The sequence below is a fragment of the Homalodisca vitripennis genome, chromosome 6 (assembly GCF_021130785.1).
Source record: "Homalodisca vitripennis isolate AUS2020 chromosome 6, UT_GWSS_2.1, whole genome shotgun sequence".
Lineage (NCBI taxonomy): Eukaryota > Metazoa > Arthropoda > Insecta > Hemiptera > Cicadellidae > Homalodisca > Homalodisca vitripennis.
The window spans coordinates 97,817,867-97,839,778 of record NC_060212.1 but is presented as its reverse complement, the minus strand read 5'-3'; the positions used below and the strand labels follow the sequence as shown (position 1 = coordinate 97,839,778).

The 21,912-nt window shown below is 35.2% G+C and overlaps 1 protein-coding gene across 1 annotated transcript in view; it reads left to right on the top strand.

Annotated features, from left to right (window-relative positions):
- The first annotated feature begins 4,341 nt into the window (after positions 1-4,341).
- LOC124364609 (DNA damage-binding protein 2-like) overlaps positions 4,342-21,912 on the top strand; it is a 39,818-nt gene continuing 22,247 nt past the window's right edge. The window contains exons 1-3 of the mRNA XM_046820214.1: positions 4,342-4,468; positions 10,294-10,578; positions 18,152-18,346. Of these exons, the coding sequence (XP_046676170.1) occupies positions 10,294-10,578; positions 18,152-18,346 (480 nt within the window). The 5' untranslated portion in view covers positions 4,342-4,468. The remainder of the gene's footprint in view (positions 4,469-10,293; positions 10,579-18,151; positions 18,347-21,912) is intronic.

Below are 21,912 nucleotides of genomic sequence, written 5' to 3'. Positions count from 1 at the left end.
AACAACTCCAACAAAGGATAGTAGTGGAATTTTCACCATTCAGAAGACTATCCAACACAGGATTGGTAAGGATTGGTACAGCAGCTTTTGATAGACCTTGTTTAAGGATGATGTTGAACAAGTTTTAAGGTCAGCCTGCTTCCCTAATTTTGGAAAAATTTTACCAATTCTTGTAGCCTTAATGATAGGCGTTTCAGAGATAGCCATACCAGTGGTGGATCTTGGAAGAAGAGTAGGATCTTTCTCCAACCCAAGCTTCCAACAGATTTCATCACCCATTTAATTTAGTATTCATCTTGTAGTAGCAAGTTAGAATTCTAAATTGGGTTCAAATTTCAGCCTAATACTCCAGGGACAGTCCGCTTTGCAAATAAACTAAAAAGGAAATATGAACATTAGTCTATGAATGGACTAAAATAAAAGCACAAGTTGCACATTCATTTGACAACTATAGTAGGTTGTTTGTACCACTGCATCATAATCAAGCAGGTAGATGATCACTTATTAATTCCTTTCTATTATTTCCTTTGATAAGACAAAGTATAATAATTATACTTTATTATAAATATATTTAGTTAATTTTATTAATTTGCAAATGTGTCATGTGATAGTCACAAAATCCTTAACATATAAAATGCAGGAACTAAGTTACAATACCTAATCTACACTACTATACTTTTATTGATTAAGCCAAATGACTGACATCATAAAAATCCTCATGGCAACTCTGCTTCCCTGGCTCCTAGTGCTGTGTAATAGAATTCCACCCGAGATTCAGAGTTAAAAGGCACTATACAGGGGGTGTATTAAAGTAAGTAAAAGTGTTAATATCAAAACTCCTCCTGAAATATAATGCCATGTTAAATCTTTAAATACCAAACAAAAGCCTTTATAATCCAAGGCACCATAGTAAACATGTTACAAGTGGGGAGGTAATGAGAGGGGACATTTATAATTCACTATTTTTGTTTCATCAAATGTTTAGATTTTTCATTAGGCCAATCAACCTTGATTTATGCTAAAAATATGTTAGGTATGAACCAGAAAACTCAATAGTTACAGTTTTACAATATTGTAAAACAACAATTTATTAGTTTGTCCTTGTGAGACAGTTTTATTTTCTTTTGAAAACTTAACCTCACTCTTTAAGTTCAGTCTGAAAGCCCCACACATTACAAGTATACTTTAAAAAAAAAGGTCAAAAATCCTTAATTTACAGTATTTTATATTTGCATTTTTTATATAATAAAGTTCAGTTGAAAGTAAATTTATTAAGTGATGCAGCCAGAACCATATTTAAGATGAGACCAAGACATTTGATACCGCTACCATCTGATAAATGATATCATAGACAGCAGCAAAGACTGTTCAGCTAATGGGTGATTCAAAAAGAGCGCCGGTTTTGAAAAGACCGGTAAATTTTATTTTATCGGTTGGCAACAATGTTTGACCTTGATTCTATTTCTGACTTCATTCCGATTGTTTACGCAGCTGATATTTCTCTCATTAGTGCATTCTGTGTCTAACCATGGAGAAGTTTACTTGTGCGCAACGAGTGTTAATAGTGAAAACGTTTTATCAGAGTGGAGAGAGTTATGCGGCTACTGTTAGGCGACTTCGCGGTACTCTAGGACGTAATGAAGCACCGAATGAATCAACAGTTCACAGACTCATGAAAAAGTTTCAAGAAACTGGTTCAACAGTCGACCTCAAAAATTCTGGACGTCGTCATTAAGCCCGAACTAAACAGAACATTGAGGTGGTTTGTGACAGTGTGGCTGTTAGCCCAGCGAAATCAATACGTCGCCGTTTCTCAACAGTTGGGTTTCAGATGTTCTTCTGTACGGAGAATTCTTCGGTACGATCTCAAATATCACCCCTATAAAATTCAGCTGACGCAACAATTGAAAGTGGCAAATCACCAGGAGAGACGACAGTTTGTTGATTGGGTATTGAGAAATTCGCAGGAGGAAGAAAACTTCGCAATGAATATCATCTTCAGTGATGAAGCGCACTTCCAATTGAATGGATTTGTTAATAAACAGAACTGCCGTATCTGGGGTTTAAAAAACCCTCGCATGATTAACGAAAGGGAAAATGTATCCACAACGAGTGACAGTTTGATGCGGCTTTTGGTCGGGCGGGGTCATCGGCCCTTATTTTTTTGAAGATCAGGAAGGGCAAGCTGTGACAGTGAATGAAGACCGATACCGTACGATGATTAGGGAGTTTTTGTGGCCTCATTTGGATAACATAGACATTGACCAGTTGTGGTTTCAGCAGGATGGTGCCACATGCTACGCTGGCCGTGAAACAATTGTGTTGCTCCGTGACCGCTTTCAGGATCGCGTCATTTCTCGTAATTCCGACCATCAATGGCCACCAAGGTCGTGTGCCTTAACACCTTGTGACTTTCATCTTTGGGGGTCATCTAAAGTCATTAGTTTATGCCAATAAACCCCGAACCATCAATGAGTTGAAGGAGGAAATTCGACGGGTTGTCGGCCAAATTGAAGTGGAAACTTGTCGTGCAGTCATGGCTAATTTCATGGACAGGGTTGTTGCGTGCCAGCGTAGCAGAGGAGGACACATGCATGATATTATTTTTCATACATGAAATCGGAAGGTTAGATGAACGTATTTATGTATTTTATTTAAGATTTTCATTAAAATAAATCTCTTAATTTGATATATCAAAACCGGCGCTCTTTTTTAATCACCCTTTATTTCCAAGTAATGGTACAATGTAGAGGTATTAGAAATAAAACCATTCATATGCCTGATCTTATATGAAATAAAAAAATGTATTATAAACCCAATAAAAGAGAAAAACCAGTTTCTGAAGAGTTATAACGTAAAAGTTGTTAGTGAATGAAGTGTGAAACGTAAAATCTTTCAACTTTAAAAACAGCACAAGCAGTTACTTGCAAATTAAAATTTGAGCTGTAGAGGAATCGTGAGGGATTATGATTACGGGCTGAAGAGATATACTGAGATGTCCAGTTTTACTGGACAGGAGAGCTGTAAGGACAAACAGGGCCAAATACAACAATACTGAACTGACAAATGACTCTCCTATTTCCATCCAGTGTTACTGAACAGCAAAGGGTTAAACTGCTTGTGTCTTGCTTCTGCATTGGTAAAGTCATTAAAACCAAGTTTAGCAATCAGATCTTATCAATGGGTAAAACAGCAAGAATCGTTTTTTTATCAACAGTAAAGCTTATATTATTTGTTATTCTGGATAGTGCAGAAAACGATCTTTCAGCAGTGCAATTGGCAGTTGGTGTGCATTAAAACAACTCAAGTACTTATGTTTAAATCTATGTTTGAAATTATATTTCATCCAGGCTGCTCTACACAGAAGACATTGGACTATCATAGGTACAAAAGAAACGCATCCCTTTCAGACAGCAGTATGTACGACCATGGGCAACGACTGGCGCCTTAGCGTTAACAAACACACAGTTCTTAAATTGAGTGCTGGTGAGTGGTGTGCATACTGCTTATCGCCAACTGCCATATGATTTGTAACAATCAGGCAGAAAAACAAAGTTAATAGTAATTTGTTGGTTTTCGACATATTTTATACAAATATTTTGTCTAAGCAGTATATTGCTCCAAGTAAAGTTTTTGTACACATTCTACTTTTTTCTCTCAGATGGTGCTGCCTTCAAATATTTGCCACAGTAGGAAACATGGCCGAATGGGAAATGCCTAAATTATTAAATAAGTGAGCTAAGGTAGCAACGTAAAAAATTGCCTCTGCCCACAAAAATGGATGGTATGAAGTGTTCGTGATAAGGCTCTCTGGAATTTCGAACTGTTACCTGATACAATACCTGATCTACGATACTAAATAATTATTTTCGTTCGTTGCTAGCAGATTTGGTAAAACAAAAAATAATCGTAGGATTGATGCATTAGGATTGTATTAAAACTAGTATAAACATTAAAAATGTAATTCTTGCCACATTTAAACGACTAAAAAAATAAAGAAAAGTACGCTTCAATCGCAATAAAAGAACCACATATCTCTTGGAATTGTCCATACAATCTGAATCCACTTATAACAGAACTCTTGAAATCGGAGGTCTAGTTGGCAGGCTCAGATTTATTACAAATCGAATGCAGAAAAAATGGATGTATTGTACTTACAACACTTTACTTTAATTAATTACTTAATCAGTCTGCAAAGCTGATGTCTTTAGACAACAAATCGTTATACATTATAATAATGTATGTTTCTTTGAAACTGAAGTGAATGTTAAAAAGTCCTATTTGAAGATGTGTCTACATTTTGCTGAACCGGAACCCAACTTACTCTTTGGCATGCCATTGGCGGCCTGGCGGGATCTCAGCAAAGAAAAACAAAAGTTATTGCATTTGGGGATTAGCAATGAAGTTGGGCATTTGTATTTTATTTTAGTGTGTCGAAAGATATACACAATTTTTATGGCCTACTAGCGTAAGTTTTCAAATTAGGATACTGTCACGTAAAGTATAGTTTTAGTTACAAAGATATAAGGATATTGCAGTAAATTTTGAGGTTATTAATATTTGTAACCTTACTCAACAAGTGAATTATCGGCATCGATGAGTTAGATAACACTTCAATAATTATTAAATCATGAAATAGAACAGTTTATTTAACCCTCGAGCTGACAGTGATTGAGTTGTGCTTAACACTAGTTCTGTGACTATGTAAAATCTAACTTTTTATAGCAGGAAGCAATTTTTTAACATAACTGATTATCTATTTTTCTCATTCTAGAAAGCCTATTTTGGTTGTATGTAAAAAGTTTCTAAACTTGCTTTGGCATTTTTTTCTGAAAGCTATTCTTTTGGTAATTGTCACATTAACGGCCGGAGCGGTAAAATACGAGTTTCGCGTTATTAACTTATTGGAATCGTCCTACAGAACAAAACAATATAAGGATTGACGGGGTGGAAATGAGAAATAACGAAGTTCTAGAACATACAAAAATGGAAGAACTGTTGAAGCGCGGAGCAATATTTCCATGTTCTACATCCACATCGGGCATCACGTGACCTTTTGTGATCATGATTCAACCTTGTGATGACGTCATCGGATGCGGCGTCATCTTTGCAAACGTAAATGAAAAATAATACTGAAATAAGCAGAATTTAGATCCAAATGAACAATGTTTTTCTTAAATTCCAAGCTACAAATTAATTAGTTGTTATCGAGTTGAGACGAGTGCCTCCGGCCATCAGCGCGGGCTTCGGCTGCCCTATGCTGTGTCAATGAAAGAAAAAAATCCCTCGAGATAGTACCTATCAGTAAAATATCAAATTCTAGAAGGGCCGATCAGAAATGTACCGTGTAAAAAACTTAATAAATCATGAATACCCCTAATATGAATACGTATATAAATGGACATTAATAGAGAACACTTACCATTAGTGTGTTCCACAGAAACTAAATAATCTCGTTTCGGTCGAAACGTAAACTTTTAACATGCCCGACAAAACACTCCGACACACCAATTCACTACGATTGGTCGAACTAGTGGATGGTTGATCCATGATCCACGCACTCACTTGATCCAAACTACAGTACACGTTATCTCTGACTTCTGCTCCGGAGCGTTCAGATAACAGATACGCTATTATTCCCACCCGCAGATAATATTTACAGAATCCAGACACAGAACATTAAGAACTTAACTATTTATGTATATACCCTCTAAAATCATGTTATTTGTCATTTGCACCCCCTAAAACCAGATATATTTTTTTTTCAGGAGGATGAGCAGAATACGTTGATAACGTCGAATTCATGATTTGCCAGGTTGACCTTTAATCTTATAATTTCCATTCTTTTATATGGTTTCAGCCTGAACAATTTGGTAATGTTATGAAATAAAACAAAACTTCCTGCAGAACGAATAAGTAGTTATTGCTATACAATATCGTAAAACTAACTTTTTAGTTCTTTGGTTCGTACTAAATGTATTTTTAGTGTAACTTAAATCAATATTGGTAGGTAAATAGGCTAACCTGAAGGACAGGTAAAAAATTTATCATTTTATGAAAATGTAAAATATAATCTATATATACTAAATTATCTTAAAAATCTGTAAGCCCTGTTATGATACCATTTTTAAAATTTTCACAGTGGTAGATTACACAAGCTTTTACTTGGTATACAAAGTGTTATCACATATATTGCTGGAGAATTGTTGATGTATAACATTTATTATCGCAGCTTACAGAAGCTTGCTTTTGCTGCAAGCTCAGGACATTAGAAATTGTTTTAGTAGTCAAAATGTTAAATTTTGACAATTTAAATTACTAAAGTAAATACAGACTATTTCTTGGAGTTTTTCATTATTTAACGTTTTTGCTGTTTCATAACAATTTATCGTTGTTCGTGTTGTTGCCGAATAATCTTTGTTGCACAATACATTTCTTTTAACATATTTTTTTTAATGAACTAGTATATCTATATACCAGTTTCTTCATGCCTTTTACATTTTCTACTTTAATATGGGTACTTTGGTGTTATACCTACCACACCCTATTATTTCCGAAAACGGGTGTATTTAGTTGTGTTTTGTTCAATAATTATGTAGAACCATCTCTAGTGAATACAACTCGCATGTCGCTCCCCACAAAGCCCTGCCCCACTGCCAACTTATCTCCGGCCAGTCTCACTGACGGCGATTCCTGTTGGACGGGCATTCGTGGCGTCACACTACTCTGTCCACTGCGGTCTATCTGATTGTATTGCTGAATTGCGTATGAAAGATGGGTGGTACTATGAAAATCTGGGACTTGCCAAGAAGTGAAGAGGGTGCAATAGGTTTTTTTTCAACAGAATGAGTTTTTACCTGCGTTTCAACAGTGCGTAAATGCTCATGACATGACTTAGTATTCTTCTGGAAATGTACAAGACCATGCTTGAAGAAAGTTGGCTTGACGCTTGAGTGTTGGTTCATGGTTTGAAGGTAGTCGCACACCATTTCATATACAACTGGGCGTACAAGCTGACGTCAATGAAGTGGTGTGAGTGGGAGTTAGATATGGTGTCAACGGTTGTTAACTGATACCATTACATGTGCGAGGTGTGCGTTTGGTTGAATCACAAAACACCGGCATGATCGGAGGAAACGACAGAATAGTAGAAATAGATTAGAGTTTATTTACAAAACGAAAAATAATGCTGGATGCGTATTGCCACAACAGTGGGTGTTCAGCGATTTGTGTAGGAAAACAAGTGAGAGATTTCTTGTTAGAGTACCTAACCGCAGAGTAAAGACATTATTGGAGCATATTGCCCTTCATATTAAACCAGACAGCACTATCATGTCAGATAGCTGGAAGGGGTGTAAAACCCGTGAATTGGAGGATGCTGGTTTTACTCATTACATAGTAAATCATAAATACAACTTTGTGGACCCAGAGACCGGCGATAACACACAGCAAGTCGAAAGGATGTGGGGGTCAGCTAAATGGCAAAACAAAAGACATCATGGTACAGTATGGCACCACCTTGATTCTTACCTAGCTGAGTACATGTGGCGGTCAGAGGTGGTGACGTGGTGGCAATCCATTCGACGCAATTCTTGCCTACACCATACAGTTCTGGTCGTCTCAGTAAAGCGGCACACCATCCTTAAATATTGTAAGTTAATATTTTCGTCAATAAAGAGTTGTGTTTCAGTTTGGTTAGATTAGGTTCTCTTTATTTTCCTTATTTTCAAAAATGATAAGGTGTCGTCGGTATAATACCAAAGTATCAAGTTTTTTACTCTGTTGACGAGTACGTGAAATGTAAAATTTTTTATCGTACATCTGGTTAATGTACAGCTGTTAAAAAAATATATAACTAATTAGGCGTATAAATTAGTTTTTATGTAAAATGATTTTTCATGACAAAGCCTATTGTACCTGACAATGTTATTTATTGGTCAATAGAGATTTTGAATCTTGAAGAAAAATAACACATTAATATTGATACAAGGCAAGTAAATATACGGTAAACATATCTTGACAAACATTTTCACAAGTATGACTTTATCATTTAACCCTTTACTTAATGTTTTCACATTATTGTGAGTTGCCCAGATGTAAGTGACACATTGGTTTTTGCTGTACCCAGTATAGGTTTTACTGTAAGGTATAAATCAGTCAGAAGTGAATCCTCATAACCACCCTCTATGGAGTACAAAGTAGTAACCTTGATTATGTGTAACGAAACTGAGTTTTGAATCATACTTCAAGGTAAATTGAAATGAAGTTAACTTGTCAACAAGTGATTTAATATGGTGTTTAAAATTTAGGTTTTTGTCCATTGGAATACATAGAAATTTATGGCAATCAGTGAGATTCAATTTCACTTGACTTAATTCATTAAGTAATAATTTCTTAGTATTGTGCTTGTTTTCTCTGTATTAAAAATAAGACCATTAGATTGAAACCAATTTCTAAGATCAAATTTTACTTTTGATTGAAGATTTATGGAATTTTAATTAATAGAACTAGTATCATCAGCAAACGAAACAATTTTTCCAATAATTTTATTTGTGAAATCGTTAAGATGGATAAGGAACAATGTGGACCCCAAAAACAAACCTTATGGCACTCTCTAGTGTACATTAACTCATTTTGAATAATGATAGTCATTATTATAAGACATAAGATATTTATTGCCGTTGATCATATATACAATGAAATAGGCATTGTCAATACACTTTTAGTATAAAACATACTAATATAGAAACAAACTATCATTGAAAACTACAAAACAGATTTAAGAGACTCAAAAACATTTACCTTACAGTTGTAAAATAAATATATAGTTTAAAATTAAAACCCAATGATTTAAAACTGAATATTGACATCCATATTTAAAAACTCGTCAATTGAATAAAATGGATTATCTAAAAGCCACAAATAAGGAATCAGTCCTATATCTCTTTCTCTCAAGATAAGAAATCACTAGTTGATATGCTTTGGACTTAATACCTAGATTTGACATTTGACTCTAAACAGCTTATAATTGTTATAACCTACACAATCAAAGACACTGGACATGCCATAAAAATTAGAAATTACCAGCAGTATACTGTGAATGTATATGTGTATGGCCTTGGACATGCTATTGAGAAAAAAAGTGAGTGCAGACTCTGCGTTTCTATTTTTATGAAAACCATACCATTCATTAGTAATTACACTATTACTTCCTATGAAGCTGTCCTTACATTAAGTGCGCTTTCAAAAATTTGAGATGTAATACTCAGTAGTGAAATGTGCCTATAGTTTATTAATATCAGTTTTAGAACCTTTTTTAGAACTGTATTGTAGCAACCTATATACTTCTATAAAGTTTAGTCTCCTACACTTAGGAGATTTACAACTAGGCTCTCTCTTTATGGATACACTCGGATTCTTCATCCTTCATTTTAGCATCTCGGACTTATTCACGCGATTAGGAGAGACAGACATTTCGAAACGCTATAAAGAATTCCACAAGCTTGTGTCCCATCTGGGACATTCTCAACCGTACTTAGGGAGAATTAGCAACGCCCATCCGCCCTGAGAGTGTGAACCTGGACGTGATGAAAAATTTTCGGCTGTAGGGATTTCTCTACTGACAGAGAAATACGGCAATTTTGGACTCACACAAGTACATCAGTGGGTTCAGCTTGTCGGCACCTACCGATGTAGCTTCATCAACACCTGTAGCTCATGCTACATGGGGAAGGAAATCTTTCTTGCCCAGTCATAGTCAAATGGTCCTCTTGCTCACTAGAAGAAGGTTTTTTTTCATATTCTGAGTTGAGTAACCCCTCATAGTTCAAACGGATTGTTCCTGTTTAAAAAACTATGCCGCCTGCTGCCACTGTATTACAGCGTACTCAGTTGAAGATTGTGCTGCAGAATGTAGCATTTTACACTCTCTTTGAGTACCATCCCAGCCAGTGTCAACTTTTTTTGGCTAAGACGATCTGATATACATACAACCAGTCTATCTCTTCATGCATACACATTTAAATTTATCATATTACTCAGATTGGCTGAACAATGTCTTGTTACTGTTGTCATATTCGGCCATCATGCTAGCTGAACATAAGATGGATTAATTTAATCATATACCTCAAATGTGGAATAATAATAAAATGGGTAAGTCAGGAGTTGGAAACATAAAAGAATTACACTCTACACAATTGAGACCTGGATTCCCTTGAGGAATTTAAATTATTTACTTATTTGTTATTACTTTGTATTTTGGTTATGTTTTCTTACTGCAACCTTTTTTTACAGATGGACGATCAAAAAAAGAAGTTAACCACATCGGGCAAAGGCAGCAATGCCAAAGAAAACAAAAAGTCAAGTGCTGGAAAAAGTGAGACATCTCCAAGAAAGAGACATTGTCCAACTAGTTCCAGGGAAAATGTTCCAAGCAAAAAGCAAAGTGTTAAAAACTTCGCAGAAGAACTTGAATGTGAAAAATTCTTTGGGAAAAACACAAAACTATATCAAAAGAATTTTGTTCAAGCTTTTTGTCAACATGAAAGAGGCTACAACAAATCCTCCGCTATGCAAAGAGTAAGTCCTTTAAGATAGTTATTTAATTTATTTCACATAAACAATATAGGCCTGTCACGGAGTTTTATAAAGATACAAATTTACTTTTTGTATTTCAGTACAACCTTTAATGCTAGGAAGTTATATTTCTTACAAGTGACTAGAGTTTCATGAAAGTTTTCACAAAGTGATATTATAGAAATGCAAACGAATAGCGGATGTAATAATTGAATAAGACTATATTTTTCTTTCGAATGAGATTTTGCAGTTTTCCTCTCCAAATGTTTGTTTATTTCCATTTCACATTCTGCTTCATGGACTTCAGTTACCACGGGTCAAGTATGTGACTGTTTCAGATTTCAGAGATTCCATTAAATGGAAGGTAAAAAGGAGAGAGTGTTTGGAAGGTAACAACATTTTTCTGTAAAAAATTTTAGTTTCCTGACAAAGTGTTTTTATTATTTTTTACTAAGGAGATTCAGCACTGGAGGTATTTTAATTACCTATAAATAATATTTGTTTTTTTTTTTTTAAGGAGCTAATTAACACATTCAATGCGGGTGACGAGCATGCTCGTCATGTGAAAATGGCACACTGGGCGGTGGACAAGCGAGCTCGGCATACAGCAGCTGCTTTCATATTAATAACAAGTACCCACCACACAACCTGCAAACTACCGCCCTATATCATTGATACCAACCTTCTCTAAAGTAATTGAAAAGCTTGTTCTTAATAGGATTTTAGAACATTTATCAATGAATCAACTTTTGACTCCACATCAACACGGTTTCTTACCAAGTAGATCAACTACAACTGCTTTGATAAGTCTGGTAGAGTTTTTAGCTGATCAACTCGAAGATGGAAACACTTCCACAGCCATATTCCTTGACTACAGCAAAGCCTTCGACTGCCTTAGCCACGACCACCTGCTATCAAAACTAGCTACGCTTGGAATACGAGGAAAATCCCTGGAATGGTTCCGAAGCTATCTCACAGGACGAAGCCAGATGACAGAAGTGAAATACACAGCCTAAGGAGTTACACGCAAAATATGCTCAGGACTACAAGCCATCACTCGAGGAGTGCCGCAAGGCTCTCTTCTTGGACCAGTCCTCTTTATCCTCTACACAAACGATTTTCCTCAGTACATGGAGGATTTCAGCAGTACACTGATGTATGCTGATGATACTGTGCTTCTGCTCGGGAAAACGAATCAAGACGAGCTAGAGATAGCTGCTTACACGGCTGTTAATATGGCAGTGCAATATTGCCATGGCAATGACCTTGTTGTAAACGAGACAAATACAAAACAGCTATTCTTTGGAAGACACAAAGATACTGTAGGAGGACTGCCTGAACTGGAGGAAATCAGCACTTCAAAGTATCTCGGAGTGACAATACAGATGATTCTCTGACGTGGACATACCACATTGACAACCTCTGTAAAAGGCTTGGCGCAGGACTGTACGTGATCCGCAGGATGAAACATATCAGCGACCTAGGAACAGCTAAAACTGCATACTATGCTCTCTGCGAATCACATCTTCGATACGGTATAGCAGTCTGGGGAGGTACCACACTAGGCAACCTGCAACGGGTCCTAATACACCAAAAGAGAGCAATTCGGATCCTTGCAAGCCTACGCACAAGAGAATCATGCAGGCAAGCCTTTCAAGAACTGAAAATTCTCACTGTGGTCAACCTATACATCCTAGAAGTTGTGACCTACGTACACCTGAAATCACCCGATGAAGTGATGACTGGAGCACAGCAACATGACTACAACACTCTGCATGCTGCAAACTACCATCTTCCAGCTCACCGCCTAGCGTCCACGGAGAAAAAGGCAACGTATGTCGGAGCAAAGCTGTGGAACGCCCTCCCACTAGAACTGAAGAGTAGAGACTGGCCGCAATTTGGACACAAACTAAAACTCTGGCTTCAAGACCATCCATTTTACACGATAAATGAATTTTTAAACAGAACTTTCTAACCTGATGTAACAAAATAAAATCTGACAATTGTACTGTTCTCTAAGAATATGTTCAATAAAGAATACATATTGCCTCAGTGTGAGCTGAGCAGTTACCCGGGAAGGCTGTGACACTAATAGCGAGGTGTGCCTGTTTCGGTGAGTCAGTTGGTGCGATTCGTCGCCGGTTCGCCATTTTCGTTTGTTGTGTATGCTTTGCGATATTGTGTGAGTGGATAATAGTGTCTGTTGACTGTGTAAGTGTATGTACTCATAATCGAGGAAGACAATAATGTTATTGACGATAATTTTTCATCGGGCCGGCACGGCCAGCGACATGCCATTCCAGGTTTATGTGACATGCCATTCACTGGTCAACCTGGCTTGCTCATTCCCATTCCAGGTGACAATAAACCAATTGACTGGTTCAATCTCCTTCTTGACACTTTTTTCTTAGAGAATATCATTAGACAAACCAACCTGTATGTCCTGGAACTATTTTGTGCCCTACCACCACTCCTGCGTCTCGCATAACCAAATGGAAGGACTTAGTGATGGTTGAAACTAAGAACATTCTTAGGCCTTCTACTGTTGACTGGCAACATCAGACTGAATCGATTGAACGACTATTGGAAAACTCATTGGTTGTTGAACTTTCCTATGTACAAGGAGTACATGTCTCGAGATCGATTTCTTGGCATTTTGAGACTCGGCACGGACATGATGTCACCCGTTCTGGCCAACGAAGCTTCCGGGAAACCTTGGACCAACCCTTTCGGCTATCCTGACTCCGTTTTGGGTAAGTTAAAAAACAAAAAAAATTCCCGCATTTTCTGTCGCCGGTAATTTTGTCATCCGCAGTGAATGTGTTAAGAAAAGAATAGATTATTTTTGTATTAATAACTACTTTAATACTTCAAATTTATTACTTTTGAACAGGTAATCTATAAACTGCCATTATCAATTTACATATACAAATAAAGTTGTAATTTAGGATTAATATTTGTTTAGTAATAACTACGCTAATACTTTAAATTTATCACAGTAATTTCATTTAACTGAAAAGTAATATAAATTGTAACGTATAAGTAACCTATGCCAGGAAAAATTAACCTGGTTCTTGAGAAATTTGTCTAAACTCAAGAAATAAGTTTGAGACTAACAAAAATTTAGTATGACTGTAATAATGTGTTTATGGAGTGTGGCCCGAGGAGTCAATGTCTTGAGGATGGCTAGAATCACGAGAACTGCCATTGAGATAACAAAGCTTATGGTTGCTCCGTACTTCAAGGTGAACATGGAACCAAGTATATTGGCAACACCTGTAGCTTAACTTTTCTGTTACTGTCAATATAATAATATACCTTCCCTCTAAATATGTATGTGTATTGGTGAGTATGTACAATAAAGATATTATATTACAAAAAAGTACAGAGTATCTTCGATAACAAAATTATATCTATTATTTTTTGTATTGAAGTTTCCTCGCACTCCATGAGACTTATGTCCCACCAACTCCCACTGGCCGTTGATACCTGACCGGAAGAACTACCAATGAAATAATCAAGTGTTTAAACAGTCCTGAGTCTTTAACATGCAATACTTGAAAAAATGAAACCTCACTAAAAACTAGCTGGAAGCAGGAATAAGTCGTACGGTCACAGCTTAAACTGCGTTATGTGCACGCTCTGTAACAAATTGCCAAAATTTAGATTTCAGATTGTGCTAAACGGAAGGTGAAATGGAGTTGACCTCAACATTCCCCTTGTATCAACCCTTCCCACCATAGGTAAGTTATATGTTATATAACGTTATGTTGTGTATGTTATATGATATGCTTTGTCTGACCGTTTTTTAATCTTTTAGCTGAGTTTTAACTGAAGGTTCTGAACTAACCTAATGGACCATGAAGGAGGATTACAATATTACTCTTGGTTCAAAGGTTTGACAGGCCCATCCATGGACCCTTTGAAAATTAACTCTGTCATCAACAACGCCAAAAGTACATGAAGGTACACGAGTCAATAGGAACGGTCTTATCTTCAACAATTATTTTCTGTTCAGACTCTGACTTGGTTTTAGTACTGGAAGAACCTGTAGGAGATGCATTCTGAATGATAGCTTAAGAATGGTTTATTTTGCTTCTTTTCATAGCACAGTAGCATATCGTTTGCTCTTTTGGGGCAACTCCAGCGTAGACATTGTTTTGATCACACTAAAGAAGGCCATGAGAATTTTAGATGGTGCTGATCCCAGAGCTCACTGCATGCTTATCTTTATAAAATAACAAATATATTGACATTGGTAAATCTTTACATACTTTTTGCTTTGTTGCATGTTAAGAATGATTTTAGCAGTTTCACGCTTAACAAGCAAGTACATAATTAAATTACTAGAAATATGAATTTAATTAATAGGCCTTACACAAGATTGAGTAAGATCTTGTCTTTCTATGAGTTTGTTGGTATATCACAAACTACACTTAAGTGCTCAAAATGTCAGCATAAAATGATTTAAGAAAGTCATACATAACTGGCTCATTGAAAGACCCTTTTACAAACTCAATGAATTTTACAGTTCTGACACTATCATGTTAAAGTTTGAGGAGTTGTAAGTGGCATGTATATTTTAATGTTTACCTTTAACCTATACTATAGCTTAATTTTATAATTTTTTCCCTACGTTACCATTAGTATCATATTTCCATGTTATCTTCGCATGTTAAGTTAAAAAGAATTCCTTGCACTAAGTTGCATGTTTTTTTTCTTACATTGTTACTAGGCACTTACTTAACTTTTTTTCCTTCTTCTGTTACTTTAAACTGTGTTAAAATTTCAAATTGAAATTGCAACCAATTGCGACAAGATCCATTGCATATAAATTTTTAAAGATCAATAAAGACATCTATCTCAATCTCTATCTATCTATCTGTGAAATAGCTTGGGGATACTACAACACAATTGTTTCAGCTCATTCTGAGGTCAGTATGTCTTTGATAAATGTAAAAAAACTGACTTATATACATCAATACAATCACTGTTTTTTCTTACATTTCTTAGTGAAAGGCTTGAGAATCAGCCATTTCTTCGTTGACAATCGCTTGAATGGCAGAATGATGCTCCAATATTGGCATCCGTCAAAGTACATTAAAGGTAGTTTCAGAATCAAGATTTTTGCGGACTACTGATCATTGTGTTACTGATTGTATTGTATCAATGAACAATGGATGGTAAATGTCTGAAAAATCCTGTTTCCTTCACAATTCTTCCATCATCATAAACTAACTTCAAACAAAGGAGTTTCAGAATATACAAAAAATTTACCAGATTGTTCAGAAACACTATTTGTACGGCGGATCAGAATCTACACATTACAGAAAAGACAGCATTTGTAAATGCAGGTATATCATATTCCACCTCCATGATGTATATGATTGTCCAAAGAACTGCAAACAAGTATCTCTTGGATATCATACAATTTGTTCTCACAGGTAGCAAAGGGCATTACTCAAAAGTGATGACTAAAATTAAATTAAGAAAAACAAAATATCTGCCGAGTTCATACTATTACTCAAATAAAACGAGAATTTTACCAGTCTCAATCTAAAACTGAGCTACACGAACTTGCCTTTGGCAAGAAGTGAATGTTATTCTCGTATCTGTTATGTATTATGTATGACTTCACCACTAAACCAAAGGGAGCAAACAAATCAGAATATCATGTGTCTATGTGACAACACTTGGACATGGTTCACAAGGAGGTCGAACTTATCTTACTCAGAGATCAAAACAACCAAAAGAACTCAACTGTCATAATTAAAAAATTTGGAGTGTAAACAATAATATGAACATTGCATTAATGTTTGAAAAGGATTACAAAAAAATTATTATTGGTTACAACAACACTTTCCTTACATTTATTATAGTGTATTTTTGTAAAAGTATTTTATATGTTTCTGGCATACCAGTAATTAGTTACTGTTGATTTGTGTATTCAACTTAAATCTTTATTTTATTTACATGCTATAAAAACAGGATTTACCCTAATAATATTATAGCAGTTCAAGAAAAATTACAAAACAGACATCAGTGGCTTGAGTTATAGCTCAAGTCCATAGCACAATTCTTCACTTTTGGCTTTACTTTACTTTTCTTACAGTAACTAGTGCAATATCATAAATATACTATAATAACAATGTAATAAATATAATATAACAACAGTGCAATAAATATAATATAATAACAATGCAATAAATATAATATAATAACAATGCAATAAATATAATATTACAACAGTGCAATAAATATAATATAATAACAATGTAATAAATATAATATAATAACAATGCAATAAATATAATATAATAGTAATAAATAAATAACTAAACACCAACCCACATAGAGAACAAAACAGCCCGGGGAGAAACCTATGGAGAACGTTGACCTACGGATCTCATGACAACAATGGCTTAATCTTTTTTTTGAAAACATTCAAGCTGTCATGGTGAATGTCAATGTCGGACCCACCCAAGAGTATTGTATTATAAGACCTCATCATCCTCAACAGAGGAAAGAATGCACGCGTCGCAGTGCATGAATAGGGCAAATGAAACAAACATTTGTTCCTGCTGTTGAAGTTGGGCACTCGATAACTGAGGACTCCCAAACAGTCCGCGTCGTCCACCCGACCCCGGACCAGGCCACAAAAGATACACCTGCACCAGGACCTGTCTCCTCCGACTCAGACTCTCCAGCCCAAACATTTCTAACAACTCAATGTATGGCACTAAATATGTATATATATTAAAACATTTATAATATAAATATCTCAAAAATCTTTTTTGAACTTGTTCAATCAGTTCTTTGTGAATTAAATGCATCGGATTCCATACAATGACGGCGTTCTCAAGTCTTGAGGCAATATCCAACTGGTATTGAGATAAATAATAATAGATGTATTACTCTTAAACGGTTGCAAGAATAAGAGCTGATGCCCTGGCCAACTGGAGCTCAGCGTCAATTATGACAGGCCCTCAACCGTTCTGCAGTATTCCAAGGAGTGAATCCTTTGGGGCTGTCTCGAAATGGGTTCGCGCTGAACATGAGAGAAGGTAGAGGTTGCATCCGGGTATGAGAATGAGTAGAATGGTACTACAGTCGTCTTCCTCCAGAGTGGCGTCTGACCTTCTCTCACTAAGTAGATCGATGTCTTCTCAGATTATAGGTCTGATCACGGGACATGGTCACCTGAGGAAGCATCTTCACAGAGTCTGCATCCTTCAGGAGGATCTGCTCTGTAGAATGTGTGATGAGCAGGATGAAACTGCCGAACACTTGTCTTTGATTTTCATACAATAGCAAGGGAGGAAGCGGTATACCATCTTTGGTAGTTTGGACTAGGGTGGTGAATTTCCCCAGGAGGACCTGATAGGTTGTTTTCGGCTGTTTGTGGAACTGCTGAAATCATAGACTGGTAGACCTCATGGTGTGCTTCCGTGGTGCGCAAAAGGCCCTTGAGGCTTAAGTGCATGGCAATAGGCCGCCCCTTAGAAGAAGAAGAATAAGTACTTGCTTTATTTTATCTTAAACCAAATTTAGCATAAATGAAAGTGTATGGTTGCAGGTAGTCGACTGGAAGCATAAATGGAAGTTGAGACGATTCCATATCTTCAAGAAAATGGAGTCACCTGACAAACGAGTCTCTGCAATTCAATGGCACCCAAGCAAGCCCAGCTGGTTGGGTATCGGGGGGAGGACGGGAACGTTTTGGATGTACAATCAGTCCATAGACTTAACGTACGAAGTATATTCAAGCAGTGTGAGTACTTTGTTATTAGATATTGAAATTTCACTTTTGTGACAGTCTAATAGTAGTAGTCATAATTAGAATACTATATATAATCCTGTGTTGAATTAAGTTACCAATAGTACACTGAGAAACTTTTGATCACTTGGAAAAACCATTACATAAAATATACTTTTTCATTACCGATATAATTTTTTATTTGTTGAGTTCACAAATTATCGTCCACTTGTACATGTGGCTATCTTGATATTCTTGTATAAAATATTTTATAAACATGAACAATTCTTGTTCCCTGTTTTTGGTCCTGTAGTTGTAGATGTAATAGCATTTTGAATTGAAGTGCTTAGTTATGAGAAAAACTATGTACATTTAAAACAACCCAAATTCATAGCTAATTTTAAATGTAAGGCATACATAAATCCTATCTTGCAATACTCTGTGCCCTTAATATAGATTGTAAGGCATACATAAATCCTATCTTGCAATACCCTTAATATAGATTTTTAAACGTTTAACATGCTTATGTTTTATAATTAGTGACTTTAAGTACACGGTTTGGTTCTTAAACAAGAGATTGATTAGTCTATTGATTACAAATACCTCTCCTATACAAATATAGGAGATATTTCTACTACCAACCTGTGAGCAAGGCTTTGTTTTTGTATTTAGATAAATGTTTGCCTAATACTGATCTGTATAAGATTTCAAAATTAACAAAACTAGTTCCATAAAAATAATAATACATTTATGTAATGTACTTTATATGAAATTAGGTGTTTCCCGCGGCTTCGCACGCTTTTCGTAAGTTTTGTCCGTATATGAGCACTTCTGGTTCAAGTGAATTATATTTCCAACGCTGATGTAGAGTTTACCTTGTTGCCAAGGAAGTCAAGAAAGTCTGTCAAAAGTGTATGTTTATAGCCATTGTACATGTACATTAAAGTGGTCTAACAATCAAGCTTAAAGTTCAACCAGAAATTTATTTTAAAGACAAATATAAAAACTTAGCGCCTTTAAATAATGTTTGGCTATTTAATATACGTAGCTCTCTTGTAATTGCAGTTTATAATGTGCAGGTGCTTTGATCATTTATATTTTGCAGCGCCGCCTGGTGGCGAGTTACACCAATGGGCATATATATAAACCTTCTCCGTGGAAAAATACATATACATATAAATTTTGATAATGATTGGTCACATAGTTTCTAATTCTATAAAGGACATACATACAAACATTCATTTTTATATAGATAGATAATTAATCCTAATGACTAATTGTTGTAATTATTTTAATATAAAAATGTATTGTACTTTGACAAAACAATTTGTTTGTAAAAAATCTCTCTCTCTCTCTCTCTATACAGTGGAGTCCCGCTAATCCGAACACGTGTAATCCGAACGTCGGTTAATCCGAACAGGTCCAGGAGGAATTATTTATAACGATAATGAACAGTTATAGGAACTAATTACTTAAAAAATGAAAATGACACAGGTGTAATTTTGATTAGTATTCTGTGTTTAATATTTTTTCAAAGATAGGATTTGTTTTATTTTTTAAATTGCTATTTAATATGATCTTTGTTATAATTTAGATAAATATGTAGTTCTTTCGTGTTTAATTTTTCTCCTTTCCTTTCAATGTCCAAAATTTCCATGTTCTTTTCAATACTTTTGTAGTTATGTCCAGTTTCTAATAAATGTTCAGCGAAATTTGATTTTATTGTAGGCATGTTATTCGTTAAACAAAGCTGTTCGAAAAACCTTTCAAAATTCAAAATTTTCCATTAGTTACCAAACAAGAAATAATACGTTTAAACTAATTGAAAACAAAGTAAACCAAAAAGATGATAAACAAGATTTATACAAACAATGTGGAGTATACAAAATTAACTGTAGTGACTGTGAAAGCTATTATATTGGACAAACTGGCAGAAATTTTAATAAAAGGTTTAAAGAACATATACAAGCTTTGAAAACGAATAACATGTCTACAATAAAATCAAATTTCGCTGAACATTTATTAGAAACTGGACATAACTACAAAAGTATTGAAAAGAACATGGAAATTTTGGACATTGAAAGGAAAGGAGAAAAATTAAACACGAAAGAAGAACTACATATTTATCTAAATTATAACAAAGATCCTCACAACATATTAAATAGCAATTTAAAAAATAAAACAAATCCTATCTTTGAAAAAATATTAAACACAGAATACTAATCAAAATTACACCTGTGTCATATAAATTGAACATCTGTTTAAATAGTCGACAGGTGTATATTTATTTGTTTTGTTTATTATTTAGTTAGAGGTTAAAAATACCTAGACTGTGAACCCCAGCTGTGCTGTTTTTCAGTGTTGTGTCCTTTATTTTAATTTAAAATTAGTTTTTTTTACCCAATTAGTGGTTAAAACTATATAAAACAGTTCTTAAAAACATTTTTGTTCATAATTTACATAAAAATGTTTAGATTTTTTTTCGTAATCCTTTTTTTTTTCCAGTACTTTTTCCTACAACTAACCTTACCCGTTAACTTAATTGTTTTCAGTGTTTGTTTACTATTAGTAGTTTTTCAAGTGAGAAGGTAATGGACAACTTAAAATTTGCCCTTTCAAACAACTCAAACTGTTTGGATTTTGATACCATAACTAATGATCACAATTATTGTTCTAATAAGCAAACAATGAACATCATTTCAGGAAAAACTGTTTCTAATGACGATGGTCAATAATCAAAACGAGTGGCAAATCGAAACAACTAGAAACAAAAGACATTTGTCAACAGCCAACGTTTCAGATGTTAAAAACCTTGTAGACCTACAGATTACGTTGCAAAAACTGCTAGACCTATTGAATTGCACAACAGATTTGAAAATGCTGAGTAACGCCAACCTAGGCTCTGAAGAAGAAACGATGAATGACGACAAATGTAGGACGAAGGTGAGGCCTCCACCTATATTTGTCCCCAACATTGTCAACATAAGTAAAATGATGGTAAACATTGAACAAGTAATTAAAAAAGAGTCATATTCATTTAAATGCATAGCTAGAGATAAAGTAAAAATTAACACTGATACTTTTGAAGCCTACCGCGCATTAGTCAAACATTTAACTAACATGAAAGTAAACTTCCATACATACCAAATAAAGGGTGACAGAGCTTATAGGAGTAGTGCTTAAGAATATGCACTTCTCTACGGAACCCCAGGAAATTAAAACAGCTATAGAAGCTTATAACCACAAAGTTAGGAATGTGTCGAACCTTAGAAGTAGCAAATCTAAAGATCCACTGTCAATTTATTTTTGTAGACTTAGAGCCAGCATCAAACAACAAAGACATTTTTAAAATTGAATTCCTACTAAATGCCAAAATTGTACTTGAGCCCCCTTACAAACGTAATGATGTGGTGCAGTGCAAAAAGTGTCAAAGATATGGGCACACAAAGGCTTACTGCTGGTACCAAAACCGCTGTGTAAAATGCGGCTCAGATCATGATACTAGCAGCTGTAATAAATCTGTAAATGTTCCTCCCAAATGTGTATTATGTGGTGGTGAGCACCCAGCCAACTATAGTTGC